This window comes from Vicugna pacos, chromosome 11, assembly GCF_048564905.1.
Source record: "Vicugna pacos chromosome 11, VicPac4, whole genome shotgun sequence".
NCBI classification, from domain to species: Eukaryota; Metazoa; Chordata; class Mammalia; order Artiodactyla; family Camelidae; genus Vicugna; species Vicugna pacos.
The window spans coordinates 71426244-71444914 of record NC_132997.1 but is presented as its reverse complement, the minus strand read 5'-3'; the positions used below and the strand labels follow the sequence as shown (position 1 = coordinate 71444914).

General features: G+C 44.4%; 1 protein-coding gene across 2 annotated transcripts in view; it reads left to right on the top strand.

Moving 5' to 3' along the window:
* Positions 1-2537: 2537 nt before the first annotated feature.
* Positions 2538-18671, top strand: part of MYOF (myoferlin) — a 154246-nt gene continuing 138112 nt past the window's right edge. For both annotated transcript variants that reach the window (XM_006211033.4, XM_006211032.4), the window contains exon 1: positions 2538-2805. In XM_006211033.4, coding sequence (XP_006211095.2) covers positions 2718-2805 — 88 coding nt within the window. In that variant the 5' untranslated portion in view covers positions 2538-2717. The remainder of the gene's footprint in view (positions 2806-18671) is intronic.

Below are 18671 nucleotides of genomic sequence, written 5' to 3'. Positions count from 1 at the left end.
TACAACTGCTGTGGAAAACCATTTTGAATTACCTAGTAATTTTGAAAATATTCATATACCTTTTGGTTCAGCGATTCCACTCACAGGTCAGACCCAAAATGCACTCATACATGTTTGTACCAGAGAACATGTACAGGCATATTCAGAGTAGCCGTGTTTGTAATAGCCCCAAACTCTGAATAACCCAAATGTGTATCAAGAGTAAAATGGATTAATAAAATGTGGTACACTCATACAATGGAATGCCATGGAGAAATGAGGGTAAACAAAGTAGAGTTATATGGATGAATTTCACAATATAATGTTGAAAAAAAGATGCCAAACACAAAAGAATTCAAACTTTTATTCCATTTCTATAAAGGTCACAGTGTATCAAAGAATTCATATTCTGTGAATATGTGTATGCATATGTATACACAAGGTATAAATACATATGTATATAAAGTTAATAATGTATAAGATAATTTATATGATCATATAAGGGTCATAATCAAGCAAATCTAAACTATTTGGGGGATAAAAGCTATAAAGAAAAGCACAGAAATTAGTACCATAAAAATCAGGATAGTGGCTACCTGGGGACTGGGAGAGTCGGGGAAGGAGATGGGTGTGTTACATATGAGACATGAGAGTGGCTTCTGGCATACTGGTGACGTTCCCTGTCTTGACCCGGATGTTTGTCTGTTAAACTGTCACATTTATGTTGTATGCATTTTTCTGTAAATGTATTTCACACGAAAATAAAATAAATAAATAAAATATTCAATGACAATCATTAAATCGGGTAAGGGGAGGGACCACAATGGTAGGTTGAAGGACCACTGAAATAAAAAATAAAAACCAGCCAAAAAATAAACATAATGTTGCCTATATTCCACTAAAACATAGACTGTATTTATACCCGTGTGTCCACTAAATACAACATGGGGGTCATTGGTTCTTTAGTGTAAGCCATTGAGAACCTCACTGAGACAGAAGAATTCTTGTAGGTAAACCATGCTTTTTCAAGGCACTTGAAGTGTTTGCTTACACATGGATCTCCCTGGTTGTGTGTTCAAAAGCAAAGGAAGCCCTATGTTTTTTCACCCTTAGTTTTGGCGTTTTCTTCTGAAATGCAGAGAGACCCTGATTTAAACCCAACTGGCATTAACGGAAATGCTATGAATAAGCATGAACAGCTGATGGTGGATGTGTGGGATTTACTGTGTCTTTTTTGCCAGGCCCCACACTAAGACCTTGATCTTAACGCCAGTAAGATGAGACGAGATAAACGCAGAAGAGAGAGGTGTAGAAACCTGTAAGGTGACATAGCTCACAAGTGATGCAGCTGGGACCCACACTCAGGTCTGGGTGACTCCTACTCCCAGGGCACCTCTGCTGATCTTAATCACCAGGCCAGGCCACCTAACACTCTCCAGGTGGTCAATCCTTTCCTTGACCAAACTTTAGTCAAGCTCCTGAACTTTATCCTAGACCGATCTGTGTACTTCCCTGTAGAATTTAGTTTTAGCAAAAACCTTGCTGAGTCAGTCTAACTAGAACTCCCCTCCCTCCACATGTAATCACTCTCTACATCTTCTGGGGTTCCTCGTCCTCCACCACCACCCAGGTGATGTCTCGTCACCCTGAGCTATGTTCAGTAAGAATCCTGTTAGGTCGGTTGAGCCAGAATCCCCTTTTCCCCCCGATGTTTCCTCCTGGTCATTTTCATCCTCTGACCCTCAACCTGCTCCTTAGTTAAAAAGTCTCCCTTGCCCATCCCCTATTCAGAGTTGAGCCATCTCTTTCCACTGCAAGGTTCTACTGCAGTGGTCCCTCAACCTATCATTGTGGTCCCTCTCCTTACCCGATTTAATGATTGTCACTGGATACCTTTTTTTTCTTTAACAAAGGAAAGGAAGATGCTGAGGTTTACATCTTGAAAGAGTTGACAGACTCCTTCTCCGTTTTCACTGAAGGCAGGTATCAGCTTTTGATGGACCAAGAAAACTTAGGTCCCCAGCTCTCACCTCTTAAGGATTTTTAAAGAAGTCCTATGGTGAATCCTTTTGTAAAGAATCAGCCCCCACTACACCAATTCTGTAAGTCCCTGTTAACCGCCTCCAGATTGGACTTGCTTGAAATAAACTCATTTATTTCTCTGCCATACAATAGGGGGCACCCTTTAACTGATGAAAAAAAGAAAATTGTTCTCTAAACTGTTGCTGAGTGGCTGTGTTCAACAGCAGGAGAGAAGAAACAGCAAAAGTAGAATTGAAAAAGAAAATGACGCAGTGAAGTTTTAAAACGCCACAAAGTTCAGAAGAGAATAGGTGGGGTGACAGAAAACCAATTAATAGGGCTTCACGAATTGTTGCTTTTAGCGGAAGCGTCTCAGTGGTCTCCTGACCTGTCCACACTTACTGGCTCCAAATCCTTTTCCGTTTCATTTGTCGCCCACAATTACTTTTAGTTGCGATTTTGTCCTTTTCACCTCCACATTTCCCGAATTCTTAATTGAATGCCTGCGGCCGCGCGGAGGCTCTGCGTTTGGGTATCAGTTTACACGTAACCTTCAGTACATAACCCGTCAGAGACCCACCCATCGCCTCTCCGCCTTCCCTCTCCGCTGGGGAAGTCGTCCCGCGCCTTACCTCCCGAGCGCTGCGACCCGGACCTCCGGCGCCCATGACTTCTTCACTTCGCTGCTGAAACTTGCGTTCTGCCCATTGGGAGCCATGCTTCGAGTAATTGTGGAATCTGCCAGCAATATCCCTAAAACGAAATTTGGGAAACCGGATCCTATTGTTTCTGTTATTTTTAAGGGTAAGGAGAAGTTTTCCTTTTTCCCTCTACCCCTGTTTTGGAATGTAAGTTCCTTGAGTCCCGTTCTTTGAAAGTCTGCGTTTAGGCGACTGATAGAAGTCTCTGCGACTTCAGCTGGAGTTCATTACCTGTGCAGGTCAGCGGAGAGGACCGTTTCTGTGCAAGGCATTTAATTTTCCCCAGGTATCTGAGGTTCATTGAGTGACCTGATGTTTTAACTGTAATAATGTGATTTCTATAAGCCGTTGGAGGGAAAGATGTATTTGCATTCTCCACATTTCAAGTATCAAAAACTCTGTGTTGGTTCAGAGTAAGAATTTCAGCAGTCTTATATGCATTTTTATTGCCTCTGCCTGTGAGAAATGGGGAAAGGAGGAAAAAGCACAATTGAATTGTTGGAAGTATCCTTACTCTATAAAACAGACCCCTGCTTCTTTTACTGTCACTGGGCTTCTGGGAGGTGGAGTAAAATTATTCTGGTTTGTTTTCACGTTATCTTGTGCCTCTTTGTAATTGTTCTTCATCACTCCAAAGTTGGAGTGTTTTTTGTACTTTCCGTAGCTTGTAAATTGCACGTAGAGATCTTTGAACAATGCAAGTCTGCAGTTTGGGCATCTGGTTTAGACTTGCTCAGTGGCCTTCAGCAATCTCTCTGGATGTCAGTTTCCTTTTCTGCAAAACGGGTGGGGGGGGGGGTTAGACAAAACCATCTTTTAAAGTTCTATTGTCATTCATGGAGGGGGACAGGAGAGGTTGGTGTGATGGCGCCTTCCCAGGCGTTGTAGGTGATGAGTTTTGGCTGGCATGGTGCGTCTCAATCTGAATTTAGTAGCTTAATCATTTTATGTTTGTCCAAGGTCATTGGTAAGATTGCCAGCTCACTTCCTGGCAGAAGGGATGAGAGAGCGTGAGAGGAGGGCAGAAAAAGTGGGAGCTGTGATGGGTGGGTGGTTCCTGACCACACCCAGCACATTTCTCTCTTCCTCCAGGAACCTGACAACTTCTCCTTTCCACTGAGTAACCTGTGCCTTTCTCTTTTGTCTCTAGTCTTCTTCTCAAATCTCTCCCTAGAAAATGAGCAGGAAAATGCAAGAAACAAAACCCCAAACTGCCAAATGGTTGTTTAGTTAAAAAAAAAAAAGATTTGGGGAACAGAAGTTGGATTCTTAAAGGACAATGTAGTTTGAGAATCTGGTTAATGAGTATCATGTAGTCATGTTATTATCAGAGTTTATTTGCATGTATTCTTTTTAAAACTCTTTTTCTCTTTTTAATTTTTTTTAAATTTATTTTTATTGGGGTAACATTGGTTTATAATGTGTAAATTTCATGTGTACATTATATTTCTACTACTATATACACTGAAGCGTGCTCACCACCAGAAGTTTAGTTTCCATCCTTCATCACACAGTTGACCCCCTTAACCCATTTTGCTTTCCTCCTTACCCCTTACCCTCTGGTAACCACTACTCTGTTCTCTGTATTTGTATGTTTATTTTTGTTTGTTTATTTGTTTTTTATATTCCACATAGGAGTGAAACCGTATGGTATTTGCCTTTCTCTGCCTGACTCATTTCACTTAGCATAATACCCTAAAGGTCCATCCATACTGTCACAATGGTAAGATTTCATCTTTTTTGAAATGGCTGAGTAGTAATCCATTGCATATATATATATATATATTTCCATCTTATTTATCCATTCATCCATTGATGGGCATTTAGGTAGTTTCCATATCTTGGCTATCGTAAATAATGTTGTGCTGAACATAGGGGTGCCTATATCTTTTTGAATTAGTGTTTTTATAGTCTTTGGATAAATACCAGAAATGGGATAGCTGGGTTACGTAGTAGTTCTTAATTTTTAATTAAGTAGTTCTTAATTTTTTGAGGACTCTCTAGACTTTTCCATAGTGATAGCACCAGTTTACATTACCACCAGCCCACCAATAGTGTATGAATGTTCCCTTTCCTCCACATTCTCACCAACACTTGCTATTTCTTGCCTCTTTGATTATAGCCGTTCTGACAGGTGTGAGGTGATATCTCACTGTGGTTCTGAGAAACTTGTTTTTTTTTTTTTCTTGAAGCAGCTACATAATAGGGACATAACATGAATAGTTGGTATCCTTCACCCTGGACACGTAAAGACATGTAAAAATGTGTTGGCCACAGTCTGATGATGTCATTATTTGAAGCAATCATATAGATTATAAAGGAATTAGAGTTTAAAACTTCCTGAAATCTGACCTGTTATTTGTTTGGAGTGTACATGCACTGGTCAAAAATTTTAAATGACTAAAAGTGCATCTGTCTAAGGCTATGAACATAAACACTCAATTGAAAGTGGAAAACTTCAGTAAAAGTGGGCAAAGATGGGCTATCTAAACCATTACATTTACTAGATTATTTAACTTTAGTCTCTTTTCCAGTCTCCTTTGGTTGTATAAATTGAGCAGCAAAGTCCGACAAGCAACCTAACAGAAGAAACAACTCAGCTCAGAATAGGAACATCTGGACTCAGGCTAATATTGACGAAACAGTGGATGAACCAGATTTAACCGCTCGGGTCTCAAATTTCTCAGCTGTGGAACGATAGGTACTGATCTCTTAGAGATTTCTTCTAGCTCTAAGGTTCTCTAATTTTACAGTTCCACGTTTCGAATACTGCTCTCAGCACGGTGAAGAAGCCATTGCCTCAGACACGAAAGCAGATATAGTAATGAGTATGGCATTTTTCCTGCTTTTGATCTATTTCAGTGGTTTAAAACACCAGTGATGGCAAACCCTTTCCAAGTGTGCCTTCCAATTTTGAGCACCAGGTAGAATTAAGTAACATTAAGTTCTGACAGAACTGAGGTTACTGACACCATGCTGTGTCCATCAGAGGGAAAGGAGCAAAGTCAGATGCGCTTCATGGGGAGGAGTCGGGGACGGTGGGGAGACTAAGATGTAAAAAGCCCTAACAAAGGATCAAGGCAGCACCAAAGAAAGCCCCTGTGTTTACTGAGATGTGTACAATTTTGCCTCTTGAGCACATAAAACAGCAAGGTCGGGGCAGTAAGCAACACTTTAGGGTGGTGGGAAGAATGGCCACACATGTTAATGGTGATGCTTGTATGGATGCTGGTATGGATGGCCCCCTGTTAGAATGCAGTCAGGAATGTGCTGCTCTGACAACCAGCTGGTTCAGAGTTGACCTCAGTCTCTTGTGTTCAGTCCCCTTCTGAGGCTGACTGCCTAACTCCTCAGGACTTCGTATGAATAGGAAGATTTGGGGTTACTGGAGTCCCTGTGGTGTAGATGTCATGATATTTAGAAGTGCAGAAGTAGATGAGGAAAACCACAAAGCTCATTTGATTTTCTATATTCCTAGGGTGCACCAGGTTCTGTGAACCAACTCTGAACCTTCAATATCAGAGTGATTGCAGGCCAGTGGTGGCCATTCTCTCTTGAGTTTCACGTAGACAGACAAGGCTCAGACTGAATCTAGCTGAGATTAGATTAGACAGACTTCTGGGGCCCCTCTCAACTCTTTAAGACTTATTTGATTCCCCCCAAACAGAACAGAGTTTTAAAATACAAATTAAATAATATTTCAAATTTTTGAATTACAAAATGTATGCATGTAGAAACAAAACAACCTAACAATCCAGAAGGGATTACACAACTAAAAAGTGAAAATTCTCATCATGTTCCTCCTATTCTTTCTCCCTACTCTTGCTACCTAGGGCAATTACTCTGAGCAGTTTGCCTTGAATCCTTCCCAACTTTTTACCAAAGACGTGTAAATTGTTACAACTGCTCTGTTAGCAGCTGGGCTGCAGTGGACATCCTTCTGGTGCATATCTTTGTGAATGTGTGCATTTCTGAAGGACAGATTCCCTGCTCTGTGTGTGTGTGAGAATGTGTGTTTCTTGTCTTTTTAAAGACGGTTTTGCAGAATATTGCCATCGACTTCCATTTGTCTCATCTATTTCCTATGTGAAATCTCTTGAAAAGATTGAGGAAATTTTCTTGCACACTTTTGTATTGTACTTTTACACTGTGGCAACACTGTGTTCATATGAAACATCTGACCCCTAAGGAGCATCACTGTTTCAACTTTAAGAGTTTTCTCATTCCTCCCTATGATGTTCATTCCATTAGAATTTCCCCTCAATTCTGGGCTTTGCCTTGTCGAATGGCCACTGCTATAGTCCAGATGGCCACCAAAGAATTGTCATGTAATGACTCCCCCCCACCCCCAGATACCTGTTATTTCATTTGGACATGCTTTTGGAGTGGAATCTTAGATATTTCTACAACCTCCCCCACCTCCCTCCAAATAAGCTTATCAACTTTGTAGTCTTGAGCAAACCACTTGACCCCTCTGAGAATCTTTTTTTTCCTCTTTTGAAAAACGGGCCCCTAATGGTTTATCTGAAAAGGAAAAGATCTGTGAGATCCCCAAAGGCTGTGATTTATGCAATAGAGACTTTTCTGACTATTTTTAGCAAAAAGTCCTTTGCTATATGAAATTTTTTTAAGTTAAATTTAAAAAATAACATTTTAAATAAGAAGAAAAGCTATAAAATTCCATTTAAGAATGATTAAATGTGATGGGAAAAAGATCCAGTGGATCTCATTTGCTATCATCTGTGAAGGCATCTGTGAGTGACCACACGGTGAGTTGGTTTACCCAGACTGCACAGTTGACAAGATTCCCACCAGCTCAAACTGAAAATTAGCTTGCATGTTGGCACTGCCACAGAACTATCGTATTGTTTTTACAAAATACTCTGGAAGGCAAAAGTGTTTAATTTACTGAGTCATTCCCATCACTTCCGGGAGAACAGGGTTTGGAGACTCACCACGTGAGGAAAGTGGCCCCACCCTATTGAAGCATGGGAACTCTCAAAGGTACACTTCACAAAGGCACATTTTATAGGCTCTCAGTTATTTACAAAGCCAATATTGCCTTTTAAAAATGAATCAGTGTGGCTTGTATTCCTTCTCCCCAACATATCTTACATGAATGCCCTCAAATCGTGTCCAGGGGTGCTGGTCTTTGTCTGATTAAGGTTTATTGATGAATTTCTCCATATGCATGGAATTTGGCTGTTCTAAGAAGGTATGGGGTTTTTATAACCTCTGCAATACTTAGCACATAACTGATGTTGAATATATGTTTTAAATGTTGACCCTGGAATCAACGAGATGGCAGGAGATTTGAAACATCTTAGTGCAATAAAGTCAGATTCTCGGTCCTGATAGGGACCATGGGAATAGCACAAAAAGGTCGGTGTTGGGGAAGAGGGTGGAGGTAGGGAGATGTGGCTAGCTCAGTGGTAGAGTGCATACTCAGCATGCATGAGGTCATCTGTTTAATCCTCAATACCTCCATTACAAACAAACAAACAAACCTAATTACCCCCCCAACAAACAAACAAACAAAAGGCCAGCGAGTTACAATCCTGTGTGGTGAGGTTGAGAAAAGAGTCATCTGGTGTGATTAGAGATTGCACTTGACTTATATCAGTGGGGAGCGACTAGGCAGCATTGTGGACAGATTAGTACTCGTCAGGTAGACTAATTAGAGGGTTTGCTAGTTGAGGCAAATGCTTTCCAGGGCAGAGGGAGCTTGTTCCAGGGCTAGAATGAGAAGGAAGAAACTAAGATGAAAGATACTAAGGGAGCAGCGTGATTGAATTAAATTAATAAGTAAATCATGCTGGGCAGGCTCATCGGGCCAGGCTTCCTCACGCTCTTCTGTGAAATGGGACGGCAGGCTGCCTTCCTCCTGATGGGAATTAGCCTGTGCGTGCCTGCAGGGCCGGGTGCAGTGGCTGTGCAAGAGGCCAAACTGAGGCCATTAGCTACCTTAGAGTGGAGAGGGAGACCCTAAGAGGGAGGAGACACAGAAATAGAAGTGATAACAAAAGACACTATTTTCCCAAAAGTCAAATGAAGAGCATTTCTTCAACCAGGGCGAGCTGTGGTCTCACCCTCATAAGGTCCTTCTCTCCCACCCTGGTTGTCCCACCTGAGGGGCAAGGTGTCAGTCAACAGTTGTTTAATTGTAACAGACTCAAGCTTGCTTAAGTGAAGTGTGGGGTGTCCCCTCTCCCCCGAAAGTTTGAAATTCCCCAGAATGTAATCACGGGCCTAACACCTAACAGGAGCCAGACTCGTGTCGGGCAGGGAGGCGTTTGCTCTCCCTCCGCCAGGGACTGTGGGCCTCAGCCCCCCCGCTCCTCCCGGTCCAAGCATCCATTTCCTCCCTGCACACTGGCTGCCTCAGTGGGGAGTCTACCTCCCGCTCCCTGGCAGTTAGCAGCTTGCCTGGGGCTCTGGGTTACCAAACAGGTGGCTTGGAGCCTGACTCCACATCTGCTACAGCATCAGTGTCTCTTTAATCGGGAAGCTTGAGAGGAAGAATCCAATTGGTTCACTTTTGGTCAGGTGCTCACCCCTGGTCCAATCAGCTGTGCCAAGGGGATACGGCCTCCCCTGACGGACAAGGCGGGGATCCCAGATGCGTCCGCTACACGAGGTAAGCTTCTGAGGGCAGAGAACATGAATCCCCCTAGCCTACCTCCCTCCAGTTTGGGGCTTAGACCTGCTTATTCCCATCTTTAAGCTGTAATCTGACCCAACCCCCGCCCCCTCCCCTACGGAGCCCCCTTCTTTCTGTAAGTAATGCAGTGCGTGGAAAGGGATGAGCTTTGGACTGAGCAGAGCTTGTTTCACTCCTGACTTGGTCACTAGGAGCTCAAGCTTTGGGGGCAACTCTATTACTGAGCCTTTGTTTCCTCATTTGTAAAATAGGGGAGAATTATATGTACCTCACAGGGATATTGTAAGGACCAACGGTGATAAAGAATCTAAAAACATTATCATAGTGCCTGGTACGTAGTAGTTATATGGCAAATGCTCTTTTCCGCCTCCTTTTTATGCCCCACTCCTTCCCCACTGCTGGGGAGACATTCAGAACCCTGCGGGACATTGGAGGGGTGGCCCAGGCTTAGATGAATAAATGTGATGCCCTTCAGCTGTGGCACACAAGCAGCTTGATGGACATCTGATTCATCTGTGAGAGCATGTCAGCTTCTCAACTAGGCACATAGCATGCTCTTTGCTAATTTAAAAAATTGTGTTCAGATATACATAGCATAAAATTTACCATTTTAACCATTTTTAAGTGTACAGCTTAGTGGCATTAAGTAACTTTACATTGTTTACTTTTTCATCTTCCCAAACTAAAACTTTGTGTCCATTAAATAATAATTTCCCACTGCCCTCCCTCCCCAGCCCCTGGCAACTATCATTCTACTTTCTGGCTCTATGAATTTGATTACTCGAAGTACCTCCTATCAGTGGAGTCAGGTAATACTTTTCCTTTTGTGACTGGCTTTTGTGATTGGCACAATGTCTTCAAGGTTCATCCATGTTGTAGTATGTGTCAGAATTCCCTTCCTTTTTATAATATTCCATTGCGTGTCTACACCATCTCTTGTTTATCCATTCTTATCTGTCGATGGAGTTGCTTCTGCCTTTTTGGCTGTTGTGAATCATGCTGTGAACATGGGTGTACAAGTACTGTTTGAGTCGCCGCTTTCAACTCTTTCAGGTTTATGCCTAGAAGTAGAATTGCTGGGTCATTTGGTAATTCTGTGTTTAATTTTTTGAGATACCACCATACTGTTTTCCATCGTGGCTACACAGTGCAAACGGTTCTAATTTCTCCACTTCTTCACCACCACTTAATGTTTTCTGTGTTTATTGTTCATTTATGTGTTTGGGGATAATAGTCATCTTAATAGGTATGAACAGTAGATTCTTTGCAATTCTCTGCTGACTTGGATTTTCAGCTCACGCTTGCCTTATTAACTCAAATTGAGAATCACTGCAGTAATTCTGCTGCAGTGGCCGGCAAGGAGGCAGCCCTCCTGTGACTGGACGCCTGCCTGGCAGGGACCCAGCAGCAGCCTGAAGTCCTCTTGGCCAATGGAGCCCTGGCCTCGTAGGATCTGCATCGCCAAGGTCGTGCTCGGAGCCTGAAGACCTGGTACTGCAGGGGAAATAGCTGAAGGCAAATGGGAAATAGCCTTGGTACCCTGAAGTTCCTGGGCTTCCCAGGTCAAGGCTGCAACCAGAGGTCACCCAGCAGCACATCCTGGGAGATCAGAGTAGCCCTAGATCAGGTGCCCTGTAATTCTCTCCCCTAACATCCTATACTCCTTCATGGCACCTACCGGAACATGTAGCTGTGTATTTGCTGGGTTATTCGATTTCTATCTGCCTCCTCCATCAGGCAGTAAGCTTCATGAGGGTAGGGACCATGTCTCTTTCTCCAGCACCTAGCTTAATGCCTGGCAGATAGTAAATGACCAATAAGTATTATTGAATGATTGATTCTGACTCCTTTCTTCATTGAGTTCAAGGTCTCACAGGCCAGGGGGATCATAGGACCAAATGGGACCAGATCCATAAACTACAAAACTGATCTTGAGTATTTGGGACTTCAGGGTTTCCATATGCTGATTGGGACTCATTAGGCTGCATCTCCAAGGAAGCCGGAAGCCAGAAGCCAGGGAAGCCCCAGCCCATCTCTGATCTCGGCATTAGGACTTTGGTCTAATTTAGAGTGAGAAACCTCTCTGAACCTCAGTTTTCCTAGCTGTGAAGTGGGTATAAGACCTACCTTTGAAGGTTGTAAAAGTCAAATGAGATGATGTATTTTTAAGGTGCCTGGAGTAAAAATAGATGTTTGTCCCCACCTCGCCTCTTGAAGCCTGGCGCTCTTTGCACATTGCAAAGTGAAAAATTAGTAGGCTGGGCTAGGGAACAAAGAAATAAGAAGTTGGCAAATCGAATGAGGACAATTATTGCAGGACCTGTATGCTCTCCTTGTAGAAGGTGAAGCTACAAACCTAGAAAAGAAGTCTAGATGGGGTTCATATTTTGTCCAAAAATTACTAGTTAATTTGGTGAGAATAAAACAGATCATTTTACTGTTTTTTAACTTCATTCAGCAGTCATTTGTGTGCCTGCTGTGTGCTCGATTATTTAGAGCAGAGACATCCAGTAGAACTTTCTTTGATGATCGTGATGTTCAAGACCTGCCCTGTCTCATATGTTAGCCACTAGCCACATGTGGATACTGATCACTGAAATGCAGCCAGTGTGACTTGATGAATTGAGTTGTATCATTTAAGTTAATTTAATTTAAATACACATGGACACATGAGGTTATTGATGACTGTACTGGACAGCACAGAGAGCAGGAGAATAGCCAGAGTGGTAAGGGTCCACGATGCCCTCTCATTCACCTTTGCCCAGCATTTCTCTACTGCTGTTGTCTTATCGGTAGACTGGAGGGAATAAGAGCCCCTACCTCGGAGGGTCATTGCCAAGATTAGCATGAGTAAAACGAAAGCCTGCAGAAAGTGCTTTAAGTGTTTGCTGCTGCTCAGGCCTTCCGGAGATGCTGGTCTGGTGAGTCACAACCCCATACTATACCACCACCATTTACTAAATTCTCACACTGTTCACATCTATGGTGTTATCTGATTTAACCCTCATGTTATTTTTAGGAAGTTGGTATTCTTATGATCTTCATTTTACCCAGGATGAAACTGAGGCAGAGACAGGTCAGGGTTCAACTCAGGACTGTCTGATTCTAGAGCCTCCGCGTGTCTTCCTGGAGGTCATCATGGCTACAGAGATAAAACACGTCTGCCTAAAGCAACCAAGTCAGTTATGAGCACTTCCTCCCCACTCTGAACGGAATGAGTTGTTGAGTGTGCTGGGGTCACCTGGGCACAGTCTGAAAGAGGAAGAATGGGCACCAAGAACAAAAGAACTTTTTTAAAAAAAAGAAGAAAAACAAACCCCAGCCTTCCTGGGGTGAGTTTCCACGGGATAATGAAAGCCTTTAGTGCTGTGACTCAGAAGCTCAGGGTTGACATAGCTTAGCAGTGAATCAGTTCCCCTGATAATCAAGTGGGAGCCGTTTTAGGAGTGGAGACTACAACTCTTAGTTGTTAAATGTAAAGTATTAAAAAACCTGATACTTGAGTGGCAGGATAAGACTCCCCTTCACCTCACCTTAGTTTTTTGGTTCATTATGTTCATCATCATCTTTTCATCCCAATGGCACTGCTTATAAATTAAAAAAAAACAAACCAAACTTTCCCTTATCTTTCTTTCATTACTAAGAGTTTAAAAATGTCCTTTTTGTTTATCTCTCTTCACTGTTTGAATTCCCTGCCTGGACGGTCCCTGTCTCTCCCCCTCCTCTCTGTAGCTGCTGTTTCTTCCTACTGCTCCCTTAAGCATGAACTCATTCAACAAACGTTGGCTGAGAGCATACTTGGCCGGGTCGTGGGCTCAGCACCGCAAGTCAGGTGGGGAACAAGCCAGTCGTGGCCCCTGCCCGCGTGCAGCGTGTAGTATAGCTTTCGATCCAGTGAGGTATCAGTGAATTCCGAGTTAAATGAGGTTAAACTCCTGGAAAGGAAGCATTATTCTTTGTGGATTATAGTGATGACGTGCACTTTCTAGCTATTAAGCATGGCACTAAGTGCTTCGTATATATTCATTCATTTAATTCTCAGCAAAAAATGGAAGTCCCTCATTTTATAGCTGAAGAGGCCAGTCTTGGGGAGGGTGGGTTGCCAAAGCAGGTTCCAGGTGGAACTGGAATACACACGCCCGCAGCCGAGGCTGTAACACCCCTGTGCCTTGAGGCTGGGTCTCGGCACTACCTGCATCCCACCCACCCTGGGGTAATTAGTGCACCTGGGTTCAGGGCTCAGCTCCCGAAGGCTAACAATCCAGGCTCTGGGTCTGTGGGCAAATTCAGCCCTGAGGGCTTCTGGCCAGACCAGTGCCAGGGCCTGGGCCAGTGGTGCCTTTGATCCAGACTTCAGAGACAGTGTCTGGTCCTCTAGATGCTCTCTGGTTTGTCCCAGTGTGCTGGACACGTTACAGTGCCCTCCCGTGTGTGACAGGGCTTGAGGAAAGGGCCTCCTCCCAGGGCTCCTACAGTGTAGAAGGCCCTTTCCTGGGCTGGATGGCCTTTGTTCACAACTCTTGCAGGTGTCCAGGGCATGTACTGTTTATACTCATTTTGCAGATGAGGTGACTGAGTCTCAGAGAGGACAAGAGTGCCCAAAGCTGGGTGACCAGGGAGAGACAAGGACTAGAACCCCAGTCCTGAGACTTTTTTTGCCCCATGATGCTTCCTGTCTGCCCGGCTTTCCTGGTGCTTAGCATCTCTCTTGCGTTAAATCTACACTCCATCCCCTCCCATGGGCAAACTGCCGTCCACGGACACTCCTAGCTGTCCCTCGTACCTGCAGCCACTGCCCCTCCTAGCTTGCTCCAGAGCCCAGAGGCCAAAGCCATTCTCAGCATAGGAAGGAGGGCTGAGCACAGGGGTTCAAAACTGCTGGCAATGGCAAAAATCCCATCTAAAGAGATTGTTAATGATAGGACACCAGGATCTGTGGCTGAGAGTAATTCAGCTAACATTGTTGCCTAGGAGGGGTAGGATGGAGTTACCAAGATTTCTACTCAGTGCTTCGTGCCTATTTCCAGAGTTCTTTTCTGGGACTGTTTTCTCTTGAGACTAGTTCTTGGAGTCAGGAGGGCAGAGGAACTAGACCCTCTGCACATTGTTGGATGGAGGCTGTTTCTGATTCTGATTCTAATCCTGTGCACAGGGGCGTCCCTTATGTCCCAGCACTTAAGCGCTCTCTCTTTTGATCCTCATCGCAGCCCTGCGAGGTCAGCTTTTTCACCCCCTTTTTCCAGGACATCGAGGCCTTAAGGGACTCTTGAAACTCTAGGAACTGCTTATCTCCTCAGTCTGGGTCCCAAGTGCATCTGCCAAGCACCAGCCTTAATGTAACCAAGAAGGACCCTTGGGGTCTTCCTGGGGCAGGCCCCTCCCTGTATCCTCTGCTGTAGCTCCTCTCTGAGGTACTCAGATAATAGTACCTCATGTGTCTTTCTTGAGTTTTTCAGATGCTAAAAACCACGCCACATGGAAGAAATTAACTACTTGATGGTCATGAGCACTGTAGCCCCCAGACCTACTGGCGCCTGATTGATCACCATCAACCCATCAGAGAATCCTGCACAGCTGATCACAAACCCTGGGCTGCCCCTCCCTCAGCTGGCCTTAAACAAAAAACAAAACCCAGCTGAAACCCTTAAGGGAGTTCAGGAGTTCTGGGCATGAGCCACACCTTCTGCTTGCTCAGACCTGCAGTAAACCTCTTTCTGCCCCAAACTCCGATATTTCAGTTTGTTTGGCCTCACTGTGCGTTGGGCACACATTCAGTAACATTAATTCAGCTTCTAGAATATTACGTTTCAGAAAAATACCAGCTGGAGGCATGGGAGGTTAAGAGTCTCAGGAGCCAGAAGACCTGCATTGAGATTCTGGCTTTGTTTCTTCCTAGCAGGTGAGCCTGGACAAACTACTTAATTTTATTGTGCTATTGTGCTTAAATAAGGTTAGTAATAGCAACAGGTAACGTACAAAGTCCTTAGAAGAGTGCCTGGCGTATTATGATCCCAAATTTGGTAGCTGTTATTCCTGGGCATTAGGTCCCCATATTTATTAATGCAGAAATCTCAGTATAGTAAGTGGGAGTAAGTGCCCAAGGTCACCCGCCGGTGAGTGGTGAGATGTGGCAAGTCGCCCAGCACCCTCAGCTGGAGGCGGTGGTAAGGGGCACAGGTTTGGAAAGGAGGTGGGCTTGGGGCTGAAGCACAGCTCCGCCACTTACTAGCTCTGCGATCTTGGCAAGTCAGTTAACATCCCTGAACCTCAGTTTCCTCATCTGCAGAACGGGAACTCTGGTACCTCCCTTGTATAAGGATTAGATATAAATGTGTTTAAAGTACCCGGCACAGGGTGGATGCTCACACACAAATAAATGAAGAAAATAAAGAGGCACGTGGTTCAATTCTCCACCAGGGCAGCCGATCCAGGTGCCTGGCCCACTGGGGCTGCCTCTACCTGTAACCTGGGTAGTTGGCAGAGCCAGAATATGACCACACCCCAGGGTCAGCATTTAGGAAGTAGAGTCTGTGTGGGCCGTTTAGATCGACTGGGCTTCACCACAGCTCCCTTGAGGGTTTTGTTTTTTTTGTTTTTTTGTTTTTTTGTTTTTTAGGGTTTGGTTTTGATTCAAGAGTGTGTGTGTCTGAAAGGGCAGCTCCTGAGGCCACTGGGGCACAGGCGGGTGCCGAAAGCAGAGCAGTAACTCAGCCTGCCTTTCTGTCTGGGCCTTTTATCAGCGACATCAGTGACTGTTTCAGAAATGGACAAAACAGCCTCGCTTTGTGTCATGGTTGCCATTTGGCCAAAACACCTTTCCCCTGGAACTCGTTTGACAACATCTCCTGGAGCAAGAGGGCAGCCAGGGTTGGGAAGCAAAAAGTCAGAGATAACTCCTTCAGCCAGGTCGACCTGGATGGGCCATATGTCCCCATGCTCCCCCAGGTCCCTGCAAGACCTGAGGGCGGAGGAGTCTCCTGTTGGCCCTTCCCGGAGCCTTCTCTGCCTCCCTGTTCTTTGGAAGTTCTTTCAGGTGCCGGTAGCTGCCAGGCTGACTGCCAGGGAGGAGCAGGCACTACCCACATGCCAGCTGCCTCGGGCAGGTCTTGGAGTTCTGGAATGGAGCCATGTGAGTGAGAGACCTGCTCCACCAGGGCTGTGCCCAGCACCACTGGGCACTTCCTTTAGTCACTGGGGTCCTGTCCACAGCTTGGGAAACCCCCTGGGGTCCACCAGGGGTGCTGCTCAGGTGCTGTAAGAAGAGATAATATAATCGCTCCTATTGGTTTAGGGTTTACTGTATGCTAGGCCCTGTACTGAGCACTTTGTATTCATTCTCTTACCTAATTATTCAAGCAAGTTTAGTAATAATGCTTATATGAGCTTATGAAGTCCAGTTCACTCAAATCATGGATTAATGACCCCGGGGGGAAATAGCAGTAGTAATAAAATACAGTCCCAGTCTTGAAGGAGTCACTGGTCTTAATCTTCCAATTTTGGAAATTGCTCTGTGTCTCTGTCTGCTAGAGTTTGAATCCTTGCTCCACCACTCACTAGCTGTATGACCTCTGATAAGTTACTTACCCTCTCTGTGTCTTGGTTTCTTCTTCTGCCTCTGGAGATGAAAATAACAGAATTGACCTCTTAGGGTTGTGGTGAAGATTAAATGAGACAGTTCATGGGAAGCACTGGGACCAGTGACTAGTTTAGAGTGCTTAATAGCTGTTAGCCATGTGTGGAAGGGCTTTAGAGAGATCTGTGACATTTTAGGCTGGATAGTGGATGACTTTGTATGTCTGTGAATGTTTCTCAAAACAAAGGCAGCATAACTCAGCACCCAGAGAAGATGCAGAAAAATTTCTGAACAGGAGGTTGAGTTTAGATGCATGGATGATCCACTTTGTTTAACGAAGAGCTGAAACTTTGTAAATAACACTTGTACTTCACCTGGGGCCATTTAAGTAAGACAGCAATCTAACCAGTCAGGACTTAGGGGGGCTTCGTAAGGCACATGTTCTACTGGACCTGGAAGAAAACTAAGAGATCATGTAGTCTAAATTCACCAGTCTCCACAAGGACTCTGAGCTCGGTGGCTGAGCTTTATGTCCCCCTGATGATAACAGCTCAGAGAAACAGAGAGTTCACTGACTTGAAAGTCCATTTGGAAGAGCTGGACCAACACCTGTCTTCTCCTTGCAGGATTGTTAAGATCAGTGAGGTGGTGTGCCTTTGGAAAAATTTAAAATGTGTTACCATACTAGATGTTACTACTTCCAGAGCACCTGGTATTAATGGTTGGTTCACTTTCTCTAGAACCAATAGGATATATGTATATATACATGGAGAGACAGAGACAGAGACGGGAAGAGGGCTCATGCAGTTGTAGGGGCTGGCAAGTCTGAAATCTGTAGGGCAGGCCAGCAGGCTGGAAATGTGGGCAGGATTTCTGGTACGGTCTTGAGTAGAGTTCCTTCTCCTCCAGGAAACTTCAGTTTTTTCCTCTTAAGGCCTTCAACTGCTTGGATGAGGCCCACACACTTTACGGGGAGTAATCTGTTTTACTTCAAGACAGTTGATTGTAAATGGTAATCACATCTATAAAATACCCTCACAGCAACATCTAGACTAGTGTTGGCCCAAACAACTGGCACCATAGCCTAGACAAGTCGACACAGAATTAACCATCACCTTGGTCCTCTCAGCGCAGATGTACCAATCCAGTCTTAGAAGTCATGGTGTCCCTCTTGCCTGTTCAGTAAGAATTCAGCATGCTGTTTGGTAGGTGAACAGCAAAGGAAATTGTCCCATGGCAAGAGGGCGCGGTGGGTTGGCAAGGAGTGCTTGTTCAGTTCTCAGGAAACCTTACTTGGAGGTTGGCATGCAGGTTAATTACTGCAGAGGTGACCTTCACAGAACTGAGAGGGAAGCAGGCGTAGGTAATCAAAAAACAGGAAATATCCCAAAGAGTGCCTTGAGTCGTGGTCCAGAGTGTATTCTGCATTTGAATCAGTTTTATACTCTGGGTTGAAAGTATTTAACACTCATCTTCATAACATTAGAGGTGGGGCTCGTGGGAGGTAGGAGTTGTGGAGAAGGGGAAGGAGTTTCCTGTAATTTAATCTGATGTTTAGCACCTGCAACTGAAACCTGTTTTTTTTTTTTTTAAAGAGGCGGAATTGAATAATTGAATAATCTGAAAGTGCAACTCTGTAGCTGCTGATAAGACACGAATTTGTGTACGTTTTTTTGGCTGACATGTTTATGTGTGAGAACAGGGTTTCAATAAAATGTAATGTGGACACATTTTG